The following is a 20,630-nucleotide window of genomic DNA, read 5'->3' on the forward strand; positions in this document are numbered from 1 at the left end:
TTGGAGTCCGCATAAGCGACAACGTTCTGAGTTAAAATCTGTCGCCCATGAGGGGGATAAGTCCTTGGAGACGTGCACCCCCATCCTGAACTTTAGAAAGCACGTCTTTAAAAAGGAACTGAAATGGGCAGATAAATAGGCTTGTGGCTTTAAAGACCTGTATGAATTCATGACTGTCCATCCATGCCATCTTTTTGTGAGCGCAAATTCTTCCAATAAAGATTTCTTTTTGCTTGCGGTGTTCACGGTTTTGTTAAAGGATGCTCGATCCATCTCGTTGTCCCAAGCTGGTTGGAGTTCCAAAGTGGCCAAGGATGTACTCAGATAACTCCCCCAAGAGTTTGAGGATTCTTGCTTGTTCTCTGACCTTACTTCATCCCAGCAGAGTCTATTTAGAGTATCCTCTGCGGATAACCAGAGGGTGTGGCAGAATTTAATGAAGTTGCTCATTGCCCTGTATTTAAGATCCTTAAGCCCAAATTCCAGTCGTACCTGGGCGGGCGAGCAAGATTTTGGCAAGTCAAAAACTGATTTATAGATTTTTGACTGCAATTCATTCAGGAAATGCGAATCTTTGCCACACCAGGGGACAAGACCGTATAACAAACTTGGTTGGATTTGGGCAGCCATTACTTTTAACAAGTGCGAATGATTAGGGCAGTCCAATTTTCTGCGCAAGGATCTGTAAGCGTAGATCAGGGACTGAGTCTTTGCTTTGAGGGACATGTTGTGTTCTTTGTGACTTGTGCCCTGCCAGATTGTCACGCCCACATATTTGTATGCAATTTTTTCTTCCACGTGGGCCCCCTTTACCCTCCATTTGAACTTTAATTTCCGTTTTTCCTGGGGGCAAGATGGCGGCCGCTTGAGTCGAGTGAGCGTCACTCCCTGTCTCACCTGTGAGTTTAGATGGTTTGGAGCTGCTAAGGAGCCACCGTGGAGAAAGGCTGTAGCGGTAATTGAAAACGGGGCCCAGGATTCACAAAGAGACGGTCGGCAGAAGTACAAAAGTGGCGTTTGAACAAAGTTTGGCAAAATTAATGCTGAGGGAGATCCGGAGGCTGTGGGTGCGGTCAGCGAGGCTCGCTTTGACCATCCTTCAGGGCCGTGTACACCAGGGAGCCTGGCGGGTGTGGTCAGCGGAGAAAGCCCAGCAATGTTGTCTCGAGTCGGCCGGTGTTCAGCTCAGCACAATGCCGCCGAGGAAAAATGGAAATGGGAACGGACCCTCAAATATGGTTAAACCTGCGGGGGGAAGTGTCAACCCTCGGGACAAAGAAACAGCAGCCCTCGGGAGAGAAAACGGAGAGGCTGGGTAAACGGGATAAATCGAACAAATCGGATAAAGTCGACAAGAGTGGCCCCCAAGCTATGCCGGTGAGTGCAAAGAAAGCAGGGCTAGTTAAAGGGAAACCTCCTCCCTCCGCAGGTTCCGAAGAGAATGACAGTGTTGGCACTAAAGACCATGGGAGACCGGGGATTACTGCTGCTGCTGCACCAGGGACTATTAGTCGCACCGGAGGGGCCAGGACAGGGGAAAGTAGTTGCAGTCCTTGCTATGTTTTCTGTAATGACCGAGGGGAAGACTGTTGGTGGTGATAAACATCCTAAACCAGCGCTGGCACTAAATTCGCCGGTCAGTGGGAGTGCTGTTGATATCACCAGGGACCAGCGTACACCCGGCCTGCAGAAAACAGGGACTGGGGGTAATTTGAACTCCGGCGGTGAGGGGGAAGAGCAGAGTGACAGCCTTGAAAGTGGGCCTCTCTCTCTCAGACAGTGGAAGAGCCATGTGCAATGGGACGACAAGAAACCTTTAACGCGGAAGAGACGGAGGGGATCAGCAATGGGACTGTGGCTAGAAATCTTTTTAGTGGGCAACCACACCAGCGCACTATTCCCTCTAGCATCGCGCCAGCGGAGGAGATTAATGGTAAAGGAGCTCCCAGCTCAGTGGACCCCCTGGATGGAGACCGTTTTTTTTTCCCTGGCTGAGGAGTCAGACACCGATCTCATGGCTAACTCTGAGACCGGTAGCCTCACCTCAGATGAGGAGGATGGCAGCCCCCCTAAAACAGCTGACACTCTAAAAAAAAAACACACCCGACATAGCTGCAGTAAGGCCAAGCTAATTCCCTCGCACAGTGATGGGTCTGAGACCAGCGACAACCTTCAGTGGGACTACGCACAGGCAGCGATAAGCCTAACAGGCTCAGGGGGTTCTAGGGCGCGAGGAGGTGATCATAAGGAATCTAGGGGTGAATCTCATTCACCGCCATCAAATACCCTGATATATGAGATGCTTAAATCTATCCAAAGCGAGGCAAGACAAGAGCACAAGAGGGCACAAATGGCGACTATGAAGATACAGGGGGCCATAAGGAAGAACACGAAGGCCTGCTCAGAAGTCATTGCCAGAACTGCAGCCTTGGAAGAGAGTATTGTTGAGCTTGAGTCTGGGCTTCAGAGTACTGTCAACAAAACCACAGCTAATGATAAGCTAGCGGACATAATGTGGAAACTCAAGGACTCCGAAAATAGACTACGGCGGAATAACATCCGCCTCCTTGGGATTGAGGAGAAAGTAGAGGGCCAGGATATTAGAGGTTTTGTCATTAAGCTGTTTCAAGCTGCGTTCCCGGAGCTCTCTCATTGGTCTTGGGAAAGCGAGATCCAAAGAGTTCATCGCTTTCCTCTAATGTTGAAAAAAAACCCTGACCCTGGAGGTAAACCAAGGGCCATTCTGATTTTTTGGGGCAATTTTTTGTTAAGGCAAGCCATCTTTGAGAAAGCCCTACCTGAGGCTAAGCGATCGGCAGAGGGACATTTATTTTTCGTCCACCCGGACTTTTGCTACGCAACTGTGGAACGCAGGTGGCGATTGCGCCTCCTGATAACTCCATTCCAAAAGAAGGGCTGCGAGGTCTTCCTAATGAACCCTGCACGGTTAAAGGTCATCTTCAAGGGCAAGATCCGGGTGTTCACCTCAGAAATACAGGCCGATGAGTATCTTAAGGAACTTCCTGATGTTTGACGTCTGATGTTTAGGGGCCTGTGGATCTCGGACTGGGGTTAGGGTGGCAAGAGCAGTCTGGGATTGAGCTCTGAGTACTTGGTATGGCTTATCCGCTACACGCTATATGCTGATGTTTAATTGGCTAATTTCTTCTTTGGGTTCCCCTTTTTGCTCCTTTATTTTTTTCAGGAAAGCTATATAGACAGGGAGTGACCTTGGGGCACTCTGGAAGTGGGAGGCATCATATGGGTCGGCTGACCTATTTTGCCTGTTTTTGGGGTTGAGGATGGGTTCAGGGTGGGGCGGGAGGAGGGCGAATTAGGATGGGGGAGGAGCTGCGGGAGGAGGCATGTACAGGGTTTGAGGTTACCTTTGGAAACAATCGAAATGAAGTTAGATTGCTGTAGGGGACTGGCTGTTTTTTTTTTTTGCTCTCTTCCTTTTCCTTCATGTTTTTTTTCATAGGCATATGTGTTAGGAAGTATGGCTAGTATCCGAAAAGCCACTATTAACATTTGTGGACTAAATGACCCTGTTAAACGGCGGCGGGTTAGAGAAGATCTGCGTTTCTGCGGGCAGACATTATCTGCCTTCAGGAGATGCACATCGAGGCTAGCCGGCACAAACTGCTGGACATTGATGGGTATCAATTAGTTTCTTGGACCAGATTGGAGGCTAAAACCAAGGGAGTGGCAATTTTGGCTCGTAGGGGGAAGATGAGTGTAATTTGATCCTTGGTGGATAGTCTCAGTCGTTGGGTTATAGTACATGGTAGATTTCTTGATAAAAATGTTACTGTGCGTTCTATTTATGGCCCTATACTTGATGACCCAGAACTATATAAGTGGCTAAGTGTGGAGCTGGTCGGCTGGCCTTCACCACTCATTATTTGTGGTGATCTCAATATTAATTTGGGTTGCGAATGGATGAATCAACCTAGGGTGTCTTACGTAGGGAGAAAACCCAAAGTCTATCAGGCCCTGCAATATCTTATGGAGCTACACGGGCTGATTGATGTATGGGCTGTACTAAAGCAGAAGGACCCGGGATTTACTTTTTTTTGGGCACCACATAAGACTTGTTCCAGGCTGGATTATTTTTTTATATCTGCTGCTCTTATGTTAGGCTCTAGTATTACGAGGTTTCCAAGAGTCTTGTCGGACCACAATCCGCTTGTGCTCGAGGTCAGGGTACAAATCTGTAGAAATAAACCTGATGCTTGGACCATTAATCGTGGTTTGTTTACGGATAGTAAATACACTGAAGTTATGGATCCCTGGATCTCGACATTTTAAGAGGAAAATTTAAATAGTACCGGGATCCAAAATGTATGGGATACGCTCAAGGCTGGGATCAGGGGGGAGACAACTCGGTATGGGTGGGAAAGCCAGAGAGAATAGGTGAAAATGCAGAGATTGTATAAAGACGTAGAAGAAGCTGAGATATTATTGGCTCAAGTCATACTAGGGGGTAGAGACAGTGATTCAGCTCAAACTCAGACCATCATAGCCAAGTCAGCCATCACAGAAGTGTCACAGCCGAAAGCGGCAGGGAAATTTATGGGATGGCTTTCCAGAATGTTTGAAAATAGTGAAAGAGCGGGACAGGTATTAGCTGCAAGAATTAGAGAAAGAGAATCTGCCTCTCGGATTAATGCTATCCTGGATCCTGATTCGGGTTTGGTGACAGAGGAGGGGGCAATTGCGCTAGCTTTTCAAAAATTCTATCAAAAATTATATCATGAGGATACTCTTGATAATGAAATTTTGCAGGCTGAGATTTAGGAATATTTAAAAGATGTCGAGGTTGATGCCTTGTCCACTGAGGAGTTGAGAATTTTGGATGCCGAAATTAGAATAGACGAGCTCTGGCAAGCAATAGACTCTCTTCCGGCGGGCAAAGCGGTAGGTCCGGATTTTATACCGGGGGCGAATTGTACAAAATGTTTCGGCAACAACTAACTCCTGTTATGCTGGAACTGTTTCGTAGGGTCCAAAGTGGGGAGGCACCCCCGGAATCATGGCGAAGAGCCAGAATTGTTGCCTTTTTAAAGAAAGGCAAGAATCCAATTGAGACAGGATCTTATCGGCCCATCATGCTCATAAATAGTGATGTCAAAATTTATGCCAAGATCCTCGCTAATCGGCTCTCCGGGATGATCAAGAAGCTAGTATCCCCACAACAACACGGGCTCGTCCCCGGAAGAGAAACGATAGACCATATACGCCGCTCCATTGCCCTTTTGATTTCACCAAGGTTTCTTGAGACCCTATGGCTTTAATTCTGCTGGATGCGGAGAAAGCTTTTGACAGGGTCTCCTGGCCTTTTTTATGGGCCGTTTTACTGCATTATGGTCTAAGTGATGGGTTTATCTGTGCTATTCGGAGCATGTACCAACCGCCCACGGCTCAAATTTCGGTCATGGGAAGACAGACGGGTATACTCACCATTCTAAGAGGCACTCGACAGGGTTGCCCATGTTCCCCCTTATTATTTGCCATTTATATTGATCCTTTAATTAAAAAATTCCTTTTTAATATTTTGATACAACCGGTTAGAGCCAAAGGAGGAGATACTAAAATCCTTGGGTACGCGGATGACCTTGCCATATTGACTGATTCCCCACAGATTGCTTTGGCAGAAATCCAGAGTTTGACAACAAAGTTTGGTAAGATCTCAGGATACCATCTTAATGACTCCAAAACACAAATAATTTGCAACAAGAAAATCAGCTTGATAGACTCACGTGTGGTTGGCAAGGCAAAATACTTGGGGATCGAGCTAAGTGCCAAACCTGAGGAGATCGTAGCGATCAATCTTGTTCCTTTATTAAGTATTTTGCATGTAACTCTGATGGGGAGATGCAATGTGGTTAGAATGATTTTTTTACCAAAGATTTTGTATTTTTTCAGAGCTATTCCTTTGCTAGTTGATTTGATATGGTTTAAGAAAATTGAGCGAATTATTTCTTGGTTTTTATGGGCCGAAAAAAGACCCAGACGGGCTATGAAATATATGACGCTACCTAGGGAAAGGTGAGGCTGGGCGCTACGGAATTTTCAATTCTATTACTGGGCAATTACAATGCGGCATATAGGTTTATTATTAGATGGCGAGGAACCAATCGGTCCCGACATCTCTATTTATTGTTTGATTTACAGGGAAGAAGCTAAGGGACTGCTTTTCAGACATATTGATTTTGCTTATTTTAAACGGGTAAGGTTAAGACCTTGCTGGCAGCCTTTAAGGTGTGGACACCCGTGAGAAAATTATTTAAAATTGGAAGATTACATATATATACTCCTGTCCCTGGCAATACTCTTTTGCCAGAAATTTTCAGGGATGGTTATTTTAGAGAATGGAATACGCAAGGAGTTTTGTTAATAGGGGACATTGCTTTGGAAACAGGGGTTATGTCTTTTGAATGTATTAGACAGAAATTCGGTATAAACAACCGGTATTTCTTTAAATTTTTGCAGGTATGTGATTTTTTGAGTCGTAAAAGGGTTAGCTGGGTCCATATTCCGCTGGTTGATGCGATCCAGGGTGGTCAATCAACTATCTCCACGCTGTATAAAATGGTAAATGAAACCAGATGTGACGATCTGGATAAACACTTTGGTCGTTGGCTGAATGTCGTACAGGCAGGACAAGAAATATGCGAAGAGTCATTAGGCTTCAGTCAAACAGCAACCATATCTGCAAACCTCCAGGTTCAATGTTTCAAGACCTGGTTAAATCTGTATGTTACCCCACATCGTATTCATCAATGGGGTGGGATGGATGGAGTTAATTGCCCTAGATGTGGGGAATTTGCCATTGATAGTGTTCACATGTTCGCCTCATGCTCCAGTCTGACCTCATTGCTGGTTACGGTCGAGCAACGGCTGGAACAGATGTTTGGGTACTTGATCAAACTTTCACCACTGCTGGCAATGTTAGGAATAGCGGATATGGATATGAATGTATCAGAAAGAAAGTTATTATTTATTGCGGTGGCCACACTGAGATTGAGCATTGCAACGGTTTCGTTGGATCCTGATCTCCCCCCCCCCCCCCCCCCCCCCCCGCCGAGATTTCACGAATGGTTTAGTAAATTTATAAACATCGAGAAGTGGGAATTGTTGGTCTTTATATGGAGAGGCCCGAGGGCTCGGAGGGAGGGGGAACGGATCTGGAAGCCCCTCCCAAACTGGTTGAACTCAAAGAGTTAAGGATGGGGGTAGAATGTCAACTTTCGAGACCCAATGGGTCTAGGGTTATTTTTCTTGTGCTGGTTCTCCTGTTTTCTTTATGGCTTTTTGATTCCTCTCCCTTATATGCTTGATATGTATAGTCGGCTGGTTCCGCAAAGGGTTTTTTTTGTCTATTTTATGTATCCTGTTCTGCGACACTCCTGCAGCGAAGGGTAGGGGGTGGCGGAAAATTTGTGAAAAAGATGGGGAATGACAAAGATTTAATGTGTGTTGATTTTTCTTTTTTCTATTTCTGAATATGTTCTTTTGTCGATCTTCTAATAAAAATTTAAAAAAATAAAAAAAATGAACTTTACTTTCCTTCTGTCAACCAGACGAACAATTTTTGTTTTATCTTTGTTTATCTCTAGCTGTTCCGAGTCCAGATAGGATGCCAGGTTGTTTATTGATCTTTGTAATCCCACTGGGGTTTGGCTTAACAAGACTATGTTGTCTGCATATTGGAGGATTGCGACTGGCTTATTTGCTAGTTTTGGGAGGTGACAATCTGGGTTATCAATGTGTTTGGCAATGTCCGATAAATATAGATTAAAAAGGCTTGGGGCCAAGACGCAGCCTTGCTTCAGACCATTTTGTGTAGGAATACTTCCGGTAGTGCTCGACCCATTTCCCACCTTGACTCTTGCCCAAGTGTCAATGTGCAGAGTTATGATGGCGGTGAGGAGTGCGGTTGGTATGCCCCATCTTTTAAATTTGTTCCATAAAAGGTTCCTACTCACTCTGTCAAATGCCGATTTGATATCCACGAAACAGGGTAAGAGGCGGACTTTCCTTCTTTGCACCTGTTCCGTCAAGAGAGCTAAGGTTGCAAGGTTCGATTGAGTGCCCATGCCTTGTCTGAATCCTGTTTGGAAGTTGGGGATGATGTTTTGATCCTCCATCCAACATTGCCGATGGTTCAATAGGCACGAGGCGTATAATTTGGCTTCCACATAGATCAAGGAGATTAATCTGTAATTCGCTGGGTTACCATGATCTCCCTTTTTATATATGGGGTGGATGACAGTCCCCCTCCAGGAAGCTGGGATGTTAGAATTTACGTAAATCTCGTTGAAGACTGGTGTTAGGATTTCAGACCATAGCTCTGGGTTATTCCTAAAGATTGCATTTGGAATGCCGTATGGCCCCGCCGCTCCCTCAGACTTTAATTTCTTTATAAGGATTTTTAGTTCTTTCTCATTTGTCAGAGGAGTTTGCTCTTCGAAGACGGAGTTTAAATGGGCTGAATTAGCCGTTGGTTGTGCTTCATTTTGTTCATGATCTTGCCCCTGGGGATGTTCTTCTAAGTCCCTCCTGGGTTGGTTGAACAAGGACTTTACATGGTCTGACCAGATTTCTGCACCGATTCCTGCCTATTGGTGAAGTGTTAGACCTGCTGTTAACGTATTAATGATCCCCCAGAAATCGCTGCTGTTGGTTTTTTTGCTGGCTATTAGTAGTTGCTGCCAGATCGATTCTTTATACTCTGTTTTTGCTTTCTCCAACTTCTTTCTATAAGCACTCCTTAGTGTCTGCAGCTTTGTTTTTTCCTGTTTTAGATCCTTTTCTCCCTCTCGGGATAGATGTCGCACTTCTCTCGCGATCTCTCTTTTGCACGTTTTCAGATCATGATTGAACCATGGGTCCCTTTTGGCTTTTTTTAAAGACCCATGTGGCTTGATAACTGGGAAGGTTTGGAGTATTTGCACCCAATGTCTTACATGAGCCCGTTCTTGGGCCGGGCAATGGGTTTTGAAAGCGGACTTAAATAATTGGTTGCCTTTCTTATTCGATACTTACTTAAATTGGTGCTTGAATTCAATTTGTTTCTTTCGGAATACCAGGTGCGATCTATACAAATCACCTGTTGCTGACTACCTGCTAAATTTAGAATGTTGTCTGCTTTTCCGAAATGGACAGCTTTTTACATTGACCCATGGGTTTTACACCCCTTTTCCTCCCTAAACTGCAAGTAGTTATGAAATGCAAAAATAGGGAATCTGGAACAACACTGAGAAAAATGTAAAAACTATGGTGAAAAATAGTTGGGGTTTTTTCTGCTTGCTCTTGAAAGCTAGTAAGAGGGTTGGTTCTCTTAGCACGCAAACCTTTCATGATGCCATTTTTTTAAAAAAAACATACACTTTCATGCACACCTTTTTTTCTCCTCTCCTCCTCCTTCCAAAAAGGCCCAAAAGTTTGCTACATGTTGGCTATTTTTTTGGTTCCCTCAAATGTCGGAAGAATCCACAAACCCTGGGTAACTTTTGAATTCCGAACATAAGGGTGTAAAAAAGGGCTCACATTTTGTCTGAATTCATTTTGTGGAAAAAGTTATTAAAAGGTTAAGCGTGAAATGTCCCAAATGTGGAAGGAAAAAAAAAGGCTCAGCACTTTAGGTGAAGGTGGGGCGCAGTGGGATTAGCTTTGGCACATAAGGGGTTAAAAGTAAAATCACTTGTTGGAGATTGGTTTATTTAGTGTTATTGTGTGCTTTGTGGCATTATTCCTACGCAAACCTTGGAAATGTGCACTCTCAATTTGGGTCCTGGGATGACCCTCCTCCAACCTAGGTCCTAGAAAACCGCAAAATGGAGATTCAGGGTTATTACCCAGTGTCCCCAGAATAAATCAACCCTACTGCTGTCCCTCTCTCCGTACTCTCTCTGTTGTGAAATAGCTAGATAAATGTTCCATAGTTCCTTGCCCCGTTGGAAAAAAAGCCACAATAGCCCATCATGCAGACTGTGTAGCATATGCAGTGCTAGGACAGTGCAGCATAACATGCGTTCCCTACTCCTGAGATGGCCCGTGTCCAAACGTACTGCGTCAGCTGTATATGAAGTCAGCAGGTTGCCAGTGTGTGTTTCGGTAAACAAATGTCAGGGCAGCTGAGGTGTGCCCTGCCACTGACTGCATTACCTGTTTAAACTGGTGCCAGCAGTACTACCTCTCCTCCATCCCTTTTGACCGCATTGAGCAGGTTCTCATGGAGGACATTTTGCTGCTGCATGTGCACACACAGTGCACTCAAGCATGTGGGCCGGATTGGCTGCATGACTGGTCCCCTGGTAGCTTTTCATGTGAGGGCGGAGGCAGGGTCCCAGAGGAGAGGGGGAATATGTATCTGGTCGACACTACGAGATCTGAATAGAGGACTTTAATTCTCTGCTTAGTTATGCAATTGGTGCTCAGCGATGCCAGTAATTACATTCAGTTTGCACATGATGTGGGGGAAATGTCGGGGGAGGGTTGTTGGTTAGGGTGGCCCGCCAACTGTTACTGGGTAACATTTGAATAATAAGTGGGCATCTTGGATCATTATTGTTACAACAATCTCTGAGCTTAATAAGGGAAAGCAGATCATCAAGGCTAACTGGTGAAGGAAGACGAAACACATGCCACTAAAGCATTCTTACACCCCTTATATACTAGTAGTGTCGCCTACTCACAACAATGGTACAACCGCAGGGATAGCAGCCCTATCATCGGTGCGCACTTCTTTCATGCGTCTCTCCTATGCCAAGGCCCATTCCTTCATGTCCCACATCAAAGCCGAGTAAGTAGTGGCTCAAGGTGGTATTCAGTGTATGGCTTTTATGCATTTCCCCACGAGGAGACCCCGGGAAGCAACGTTGTATTGAGTTTCTCCTGTTTTGGGTTTTAGGATAAGGCCTAATAGACAATGCTTCTTCGGGATCTGAAATGTAGTGTGCGGTGTCTGTCTTAAATTTGCAAGTTCCTTTCCCCCAGTAATGCAGAACAGAGGTACAAAGAGTTAAAGTGCTTTTCCCCAAATCGCACTGTTTAAGCTGAGATTAGGCCTCTAAATTCAGCACTTCCAAATTCCTGTTGCAGTGTGTGCCTCCTTATAGTTGCTTTGAGTTTTTAGACATCTGATGTAACTGGCACACAAGGCAATACAGTGATTCAACAACACCACGTTTGAATATTGAAAAATCAGATAGGTTAAAACGTGATTCAGAGGATCGACGTCTTGCAGTTTCTAAACCAATTCCCAGGATCCCTAAAAAGATATTTGAGTATCGTGTCAGCCAAGGTTTGTACTTCATCAAGTGGCAAATATGCAGACTTACTTTAATCCAACTAGTACACCATGGACCAGACACCAAGACAGCCACAAGGTCATATTAGATTATCTGATAGAGACTACTAGCTGCACATTCCTTAACATAGAATTATCCCCAGGCGTGAGACTGGATCCCGAAACTTTTTGCCACAGGATCCCTGCGCCCCCGGGGCACCACACGAGTACGACCAGGCAACTTGGATCCGATCTCTGCTCGGGCCTGTTTGGGGCCCCTTTTTCTTTCTCATTGTCTAATTTTTTATGTGTAACAGTGTGCGAATGCCTTAGGGCTTTAAGACTTGCACGTCGTGCGGGCTTCTTATGTTGGCGATGGACCCTCACCTCATTTGTATTGTGGTGCTCAGGGGAGGATCACGGTACACCGTCGCCACGGTGCCAGCACCTGCTGGTCCGGGCGGGGCCACAGAGTCTGTGGACCATCCTCGTCCCGCTCTGGTTCGAGGCTGGATGGCGTCCCCACGTCCTACTCCTGGCCTTTCTCGCACAGGGGTCGTGCCACAGATTAGTCTTCGGATGCTCCCTCTTCTCTGGAGGTTGGGTGCATTTTGGTGTCATCCTCCCCGGGGGCAGGAGGCCGTGTGGTGTCTTTTTCACCAGCATCATCGAAGGGCGATTCCCCGCCTTTTTTCGAGGCCAAAGTGTTCGTCTGAGGAGCGGCAGGTCCCCCATTCTTCGGGTCCTTCTGACTTCCAGGTCTGGCCTTTGCCCGTCATGCTTGGCTTCTGGCCAGGCCGCCTTAGTTTGCAGCTGTCGCCCACGGAGCAGCTGTTTTCTCCACCACGGAGCCCTACGGAGGCATGTGCGGCTTTCGCTCACGCGGTATCAACGGCTGAGGGCATTCTGCGCATGGGTGACACAATTGCTCACTTCCCGGCGGAGCATCTCTTGGCAGTTCTCCACCAGGGCACTGGTGGGAGGGAGATTTTGCTTCCCTTTGAGGGCTCGCTCCTTTTTTCCCCTGACGGGGGCTTGGAGGCGTCCCGCTAAAGGGGATCTGGTGCCTCAACACCTTCTGCACCGGCACCTTTCGGCGCCGCGTGACCCGGCGTGTCTTTCCCTCCACTCCTCTGTCTCCAGTCCACTTTTACGGACTACTTTTCCCTCCCTGCAGACACTTTTGACTTCCGTCCTGGGAGGCCCGCTGGTTGGACTCTTGGGGGCACAACGTGTTCACCTCGACCAGCGCTGCCCTGCGGGCCCTTAACACCTTATGTGTGTTGGCTAGGGCTTCCTCTTGTATGTGGGACTCGGCTGCGTTTTTGGGCTCCGCAGCTTCCCAAGAGACGGTTCAGGTGGATTTACGGCATCATGTGTTGGATGACCAGGAGCTAGCGGCGTTTATTCTCCGCTCCGCTCTGCACATCTGAGGTGCTGGGCCGGGCCATGGCTTCCTCAGTCGCCCTCCGTCTTCATGCTTGGCTTCAGGACGGCGTGTTCACTGAAAATATTCGCGAGCGGCTGATTGTTCTTCCGTTCGATGACAGCCTGTTATTCCATGCCCCGGCTGACTCTCCCATCAAAAGGTTCCTGGCAGGACTTCGTCCTACTCCTCCTCCACCTTATCCTCCTCCTCCTCTTCCTTCCCCTGCTGAGTTGAGCTGGTTCTGGGCCCTTTTTTGGGCCGGTTGCCCTTGCTGTAAGGTGTGTTATATGGTCACTCGAGTCCTCGTTGCTGGGACTGTGGCTTTGTTGGCTGCTGGACGGCCCTTTGTTGACTGTGTGTTATCTGCTCGAGTTACCTGCACAGAATTTGCCCTGAGATTAGGCCTTCTGTTTTTCTCTTGAGCTGCTTGACAAGCCTTCCGCTGGGTTTTTTCCCGTGACTCTTTCGTTTTTTCCTCTGCTGCGGAAGTTCCTTCCAAAGAGGGTACCATGATTTGCCTTACCCTATGTGGGGCAGTGGTAGCTGTTATATAGCTTGAGCTCTGTGAGGGAGTTCTGGTCACCTCCGGGCTTCTGCTCTCCATAGCATTTATGTATGTTGCTGATGCCTCTTTAGGCTGTGTGCGCGGACCCCTTGTTGTGTGTCCGGGCATTTCATCACCTTCTACCTCCTGTCCTTGAGGCTGGGATGGCTCTGTTTCTCCCTTTGTTGGGCGTAGCCTGCCCGGTCTTCCTGGGGCCCCCGGCTGTTCTTCCTGTTTCCAGGAGCTTATTGCTGCGGGCGCCGCTCTGTCTGGTCGTTTGCCTTCAGTCTATGGTGTGCTTACCTTCTTTCTATTCTACGTTAAGGAATCTGCGGCTAGTAGTCTCTATCAGATGTACGAGTTAATTACCTTCGGTAACGATGTATCTGGTAGAGACGATTCTAGCCGAAGATTCCTTCACGGCCCGCCCTTCCTTTCCGTTCTACGAGGACCCTTGGGTTGGTCTTTGGTACTCGCCTCCCGGTGGGGGGCTGTGCTTCCTGTGAGTGCCTTCTTTTGCTCTTGACGGGTGGCTCAGTCTTGTTGCGGGTCATTCCTCCTCCTTTCTTTTTTAGAGGATGGGATTACCCCTTCCCTTCCATTCCTCTTGCTGCTGGGGATCCTGGCCCCTCTGCTGACCTCTGAATAAGGGTCATCTGGCCATGTCTTGCCCTTGTTCCTTGGGGGAGTGGTTGCCCTCTATGTTGGGATGGCTGCCCTCTATGTTGGGGTGGCTTGGAGGTTTGTTGTTCCTGTCTGCCTTGGGACTGGCTCCCCTTCCTTGTTTCTGGACGGGGTGGTAGGCCTGCTACATGTGTCGTGACCTTTTACGCATGTTCCTTTCCTCCGGGGCACGGGGGGGGGGGTGCTGTTTACGTACTGGCAGGGTTTCTGCTCAGGACTCTGCTCTTTCTTCTGCCCCTGCCTTTGGACACTGCATTGTGGTACTGTTCTTTATGGTGTTGCTTGTCTCCATTCCCCTTTTTCTACTCTTTTGCACACTGTTCCCATGCTCCCACAGTTTTTTGTCTGGTGGTTCCGCGTTGTGGTGCAGAAAAGTTCTCAGAAGAAAACTGATGTGGGCGCACCGTGGTGGGGCTTATGTGACCTCGCTGACGTCACATACGCGGATGACGCATGGGCGGAGTCGTGTGGAGCCGCCCCGCCCCCGGCACTCAGGGATTTTGTGGCAAAAAGTTTCCGGATCCAGTCTCACGCCTGGGGATGGTTCTACGAATCGTGGCTAGAATCGTCTCTACCAGGTACATCTTTACCTTAGGTAAGTAACTCGTACATTAGTATACTATTGAAGTTTCTCTTTTTTATTTTAGTAATTGTGGTTTAAGAATCCTGTCTTCATGTTTAATAAGCAGAGGGTGGTTCGGTCGCCCTATGCGGTAGCACTCATAAAGTTTAAGACATTTTCTTTTGTTCTTGTGTTCTATAGATTCACTGCCTGACAGCCCCTGAAGTCAGCTCCTCGTGGAATAGCGCCAGAGAGCTTGAGAACCAGTACTCGCAGGAAATGTAAGCATGCCAGTCATTTTGTCAAGTTACAGTTTTTTTCTGTTGCAAGTCATTTTCTGGTTTTCGGTCCGATAACCTCCAAGCGGGCTGTCAGTTTCACAAAAAGACCTATCAAGCGATTGATATACTCTGCGGAACATTTTTTGAAAAGTGATTGATTCGACAATAGACATCTTGTTCAATTAAAGTTCATTTACTAGATCGGCACGCACCCCTCCAAATTGCCCAGTTGACAAACTCTGCTTTCTTCTGTTGCAAAAAGTAGAAATGCCGTGGCGGTGCTTTTTTTTTTTTATCGAATTCCTTAGTTACCAACTTTATACATTCAAGATTTAAGTTTGTTTTCTAAACTGGTTTCTAAGAATTCAGCAAAACAAGTTGTATACAATATACATTAGTTTATCATCCGAGTTAAACATTTCGCATGAGGTTAAAATTTAAAGAATTAGTAAAACAATATTATAAAAATGAATATACCTTCTGGCGGGCCGAAGCGGCGTTGAGGGCATAATGAAGATGGAGCCTCTCATCAATAATAGAGAATCTTTGCATTTGCTACATCCACTTTAATACATTTTGAGTCCTTTAAATTCCGGAAAACGAACAACACATGCTTTGTATCTTGTGCAGCTTTTTTTGCTACATAAACACACGTTTTCCTGCCTGAATCGCCCCCCAGCTTCCAGTATTAATTTGAAACGCAAACCCACCAGAACGCATGTTCTGCTAAACATTTTGCATAGGTTTCCTTACGTTGCAGTGCACCAGTGTTGCAAGCTAGTCCATGACTCCATATTTATGTACAATCTGCCATATACATTGAGTACCTAAGCTGAGACACCAGTTTAGAAACTATTCTTTGGAACAGGCGCGCAACAACCATTGGGCAGAAAGGGCTAATTATGTGGCATAATGCCTCACATTTTGTGGTAGCATTACTATATTAATTTGTAGTTTTTACACTTGTCAATACTGTCTAAGCATTGGTTGCATCTCATTAATACCGGTTTTAATCCCAAATACAGAACTAAACAACAGAAAGGTGACCAGTCATCATTTGCAAAGATACGTCCACTGTGTGGCAACACGTTGCTGTGTTTTTAGTACCTTTTGAACCTTTTAAGCTAAAACATTTTTTTTCTGTTAAAATTTGCAGATTTTGAGGCAGATTATAGTTTGTGACAAATGCAGCAAATATACAACTATGCGAAAAACACCACCGGCTTACACTTGCATAACTCCAGTGGCCCTGGATATATACTTTTATCAACTGCTTGGACCTTGTATTTCAAACAAGAATAACTATGAGCTTTTGTTGAGTTCCAAAGTTTTTTTTAACCAGCCTTTACTTAAAAATATCTGCTATTTACGTGGCCAGGTGGCAATCCTATGGGAAGTTACAGCATGGAGGGAAAAATGGATGAAAGTGGGGCAGTGCCACTGAGCGAAAGTAAATAACAGGCTATATGAGTAAGGGAGGGAGCAGGGGGTAAGGTGAGCGTACGAGGGAAATACTCAGTGAGAAAAAGTAATTCTCAGAAAGAAAGAGGAAGCGAAGACATGCGTGGAAGATTACAGAACATGCAAGAGAAGGTAAGAGACAGGTGAGAGGTAAGAGACAGGGGAGAGCGACAGGGGGGAGCTGACAGTTGAAGATTAGGGCATGGAAGCAAGTGGTGAACTTCAACTGCTGACATATTGAATCTGTATTGCTCAATATAAAGCATACTCGTGCAGCTCTGACACTCTAGTGCATGATGTAGGGTTAATCTATGAGATGAAACTGTCAGTTTTAGTATCAGAAGCCGAAGCAAACCTGAAAACGAGATGTGAGTGCTCAAAAAGCACTTTGAGAACATGCAAGACAAAATCTCATTCCTTGAATACTGGGCCGAAGATGCAGTAGGAAAAGTTATGACGAGCAACGTTCAGATATGGGGCCTCACTGAACGAACTAAGAGCTTTAGCAGTGTTTGTTTTTTGGAAGGTTTACTTAGTTCAACACTTGCATCCTATTTCCAGACACAATTCTTCTCAGTTCAACAGGCACAGTACCATGTTATGACTACTGCTATCCAAAGGGCCAGCCAGGTCCATAATCTTTGAACGTTTATACTACAGCCAAAGCGACATAATTCTGCAGTTTGCTAGAAGAGATGACCCCAGCACTGCCAAAAAGTGAGCAGGCAGGACAATTTTCTTCAAGTTCTGCTCCTTGAAAAGGCCATGCAATGCGATGTGTGACACTGTCGGCATGATGCACAGCATTTTTCACAGGGTGTGGGGTTAACTGACTGTAATCATAGTCATGCTATGAAACAGACTATGCCCATGCTGGGACAAAAGCCTTTCTACCAGTTGACAGGCTGTGGAAGGCTACCATGCCATGGAAGGAGTTTTGAACCTCCTATATAAAGGCCTTTATTTTTATAGATTGTGCAGCATTATGGTACATTAAACAATATACAAGAGTGGTTTCTAAACAGTTTGCTTCATGAACAATTATTTCATTTTTCCATAAAATATAATGTAGGCTATCTATAATGGCCAAACTGTGTGCCACTGGGCAATTGCTTTCCTGCACTGCGACTCCTTTTCCATAAACTATAATGATCATGGAAAAGGAGTCACAGTGAAGGAAAGCAATTGCCCAGGGGCACACAGTTTAGCCATTATTGATAGCCTGGTTCTTTGGGTTAGGGCACCACAAACGCTCCATATTGGCTTAGATGGCCCGTACACAATTGATGATGCACAATGACTGATTTTTCCAGATTGCACTCCAGTGGTGCAACAATAGAGTAGACCATATCTGGAAGTTAAGAAACAACTCCCTGAATTACACCTGAAGTACATATTTTCATTCCAAGCTGACCTGAAAGTCTCTTACAATGTGAAATCTCACATCTTCACTGATACATCAGCAGTATGGAAATAGCCGGAAGCTCTGACAAACTCTGGGAGCCCTATTTAATGGTCATCCCAGAACAGATTTAAATCCGGACCGCAACAAAGGATAAAAACACAAAAGTTGACAGACCATCCGCTAATCTACACAAGCTGAGAGGGCTGCTGCAGCAGTGTAGGCACATGAATCGTTGGGCTTAATTTGTGACCAGTGGCTTAGAAGACAGCACATTGGTTATTAGTGGCAACACAGATGACCTGGAAACTTTCCAGAATATGGAACTCGTGGCTGAAGCTCCATACATATGCAAAATAGTAACGCCCTTTGGCTGCCTTAAGTTAACCTGGGCTGAGGTATATCGCCTGTTAGCGTTACACGTGGAAACTTTAGGTGGCAGCGCTGTGGGATGCAGCTTTTTGGGGGTTTGTGAGGGATGCCAATGTGGACTATTGTAGGGAACGTGGAGGAACAGTACGGAGCATTCTGACTGAATTACAAGTGTTAAAGCTAATGATTCGGGTAGTGTGTATCAGGATAGTAATTGGGGTTCGAGTGCTGCTAGAGAGGGAAGTATTCAGGAGAGAGACTGCCATGCTTACTGGGTTCTGGGGTTGACATTAAGAGCAATGATAGATTACTAGCATGTAGGGAAAGGTACAAGATGATCAAACCTAGATTGAACCCGGTTTGCTTTCAAGGAATTCACAGCCAAGCAACTCAGAGGGCGTGATCGATCAAGCAGGTTGTTAGCAAGCTTCCTGACCTCAAATGTGCTCCAAATTCCAGGGGTGATGCTATGAGGAGATAACCCGGAGTTTATACTATGCACAGACCAACATAAAGTAAATTTTTGTTAATTACTACACCTCCTGGGATGCGCTACCATGTGAGATATAGGGCACATTTATTGAAGTTCCAAGGATATCAGGCTCTTCCCATTTCATCAGAAGATCAAAGATTTTCTCTGGAGGCACCCCTAACTGAAACTACTCAAGCTATAGAAGTGATAACTAAGGGTTAGAATGGAGGGTGAGATGGCATGCCAAACAAATTTTACTCACCGTACAAAAGACTGCTGGCTCCTCCGCTCTTGGATGTCTAGAACCAGGCTCAAACATTTCTCAAGTTTCTGCTAATGACCGAGATTCTAGAAGGGATTCTGCAATCTAGCTGTGATAGTTTTGATAGGACTTTGAAGCGACCCCTCTCTATGATGAATATACTCTCTAAAATCCTGGGGAAGGTGCTAGCAAACAGATTGTTGTCCTTGCTGTCTGTCTTAGCTCATGATCAAAATGGCTTCATTTTGGGCAGTTAAACTGCCTTGAACTCTAAGAGAGTGGTTTACTCGACGGCAGCCCTCCTAGATGTTTTACACTTACCAGCAGTGACATTTATTTATTTATGCAATTAGTATAGCGTACAAATACCTAGAGGTGTCTCGGACATCATTGCCCTGTTCAAATGAATACAATTAAATTTTCTTCATCAAAACTAGCTCATCCCAAGAAGCTCAGAAAGAAAGGGATATTAAAGATTAATCTTTCAGACGTGAGGGTCTAAATACAGATGATCATAATCTGTCTTTAGGAGTGCTCAAATCTATTAGACTACTGGAAACATATGACTCAAATAATAGCAACAGCAGTGGGTGGAAGAATAGGCTGTACTCTGAGGGCGAGCATGATGTTCTGGCTGCCTAGAGCCAAAAGAAAGAAGAATGATCAAGTGTGCAGAATTGACCACATTGGTAGCAACATGTTGGGTAGCTATGTCATGAAGAGCAACTATAGCACTCAACAAAAAAAACAGTTTGAGGGAGACCAAGAAATGGGTGGAGGCAGAATGTACAACAATGAGAAACTCAGTTTTACACATACATGGAAAAGATAGGAGGACGCAAAAATATTGGAAAGGCTTTCTAATTATAGGCCACCCTGAATGACAAGCCCGCCCAACTGCATAGCACACTATACTGGTGTGTGGTTAACAATTAGATATAAACGGGGGGCGTGGCCAAGCAGCATGGCCGACAGGACGTCAGCTCCGTCCCGAAGACCGAAGTAATCCTTTCAATTCTCCTGCCCGGACCCTCTCGACCCCGAGAAAGCGTGTCGGAGAGGCGGTGGAAGTCCCGCCGAGCTCCTGTGCCTGGGGGAACGGACCCGTGGTCGGCAATCCGCCGAGACCTGTGGCCTGGCTGCTCCTGACGGCGGCGCCGGCGTGCTCTCTCACGCGGCGCCGCGGCTTTGGCCTACTCACTGGGCCGAGCAGCGGAGGACGCAAGTGGTGACCCCAGCCTCGGTGCGCCATCGGATGCCCGCCGGCCCCCTGCTTAGGATCCCCGTCCCAGGATCGGAAGACTGCGGCGCCGGAGGACTGCGGCTCTGCTGAGATGCGGTGAGGAGGGGAAAAGGATGAAGGTGCCGTCCATCTTGCGCGGCCTCGCTGGGCTGGAGTGCGTAGGGCCCCCTCTCTGCTTCATAGCGCTACACGGCCGGACGGCAGAGCTCCTTCGACTGGAAGTGGGGGCTGTGGATCCCATCTGCCCTGGCCCCCCCCTTGTGGCGCGAGGGTGCGTGTGGGGGCCCTGAACTGCTCTGTGTTTGCCGGGATTTCTATACAGTGACTCTGCCACTCCTGTGCCCCCTCCCGCTGAGCAGTATCCTGTGCCCTGCAGCAGATCGATATATCCGGCACTTGTGGGACGTCGGGGGAGTTCACGGAGGGGTGTTGCTGGGTCCGTGGACGAACACCGGCCCTCCCCCGGCGGTCCGCCATTTTGGAGCTGGTCTTGGGCGGCCCCTTGGGTTCGGTGGCAACAGATAGAGGAGTGCATTTGTGCCCCGCTCTGCCCTGCTCTGTGGAGGAAGTGGGCTCGTGACATTGCGCTCTGGTGGCACCCACTCTGTGACCTGCACTGCCC

At 46.7% G+C, this 20,630-nt stretch overlaps 1 protein-coding gene across 1 annotated transcript in view; it reads left to right on the forward strand.

Annotated features, from left to right (window-relative positions):
* The window catches only part of LOC147733821 (protein KTI12 homolog), a 448,752-nt gene that overhangs the window by 263,362 nt on the left and 164,760 nt on the right, over positions 1 to 20,630 (forward strand). Inside the window, exon 5 of the mRNA XM_086959025.1 lies at positions 14,717 to 14,796. Within this exon, the coding sequence (XP_086815151.1) occupies positions 14,717 to 14,796 (80 nt within the window). The remainder of the gene's footprint in view (positions 1 to 14,716; positions 14,797 to 20,630) is intronic.

Source organism: Lissotriton vulgaris, chromosome 2_1 (genome assembly GCF_964263255.1).
Source record: "Lissotriton vulgaris chromosome 2_1, aLisVul1.2, whole genome shotgun sequence".
Lineage (NCBI taxonomy): Eukaryota > Metazoa > Chordata > Amphibia > Caudata > Salamandridae > Lissotriton > Lissotriton vulgaris.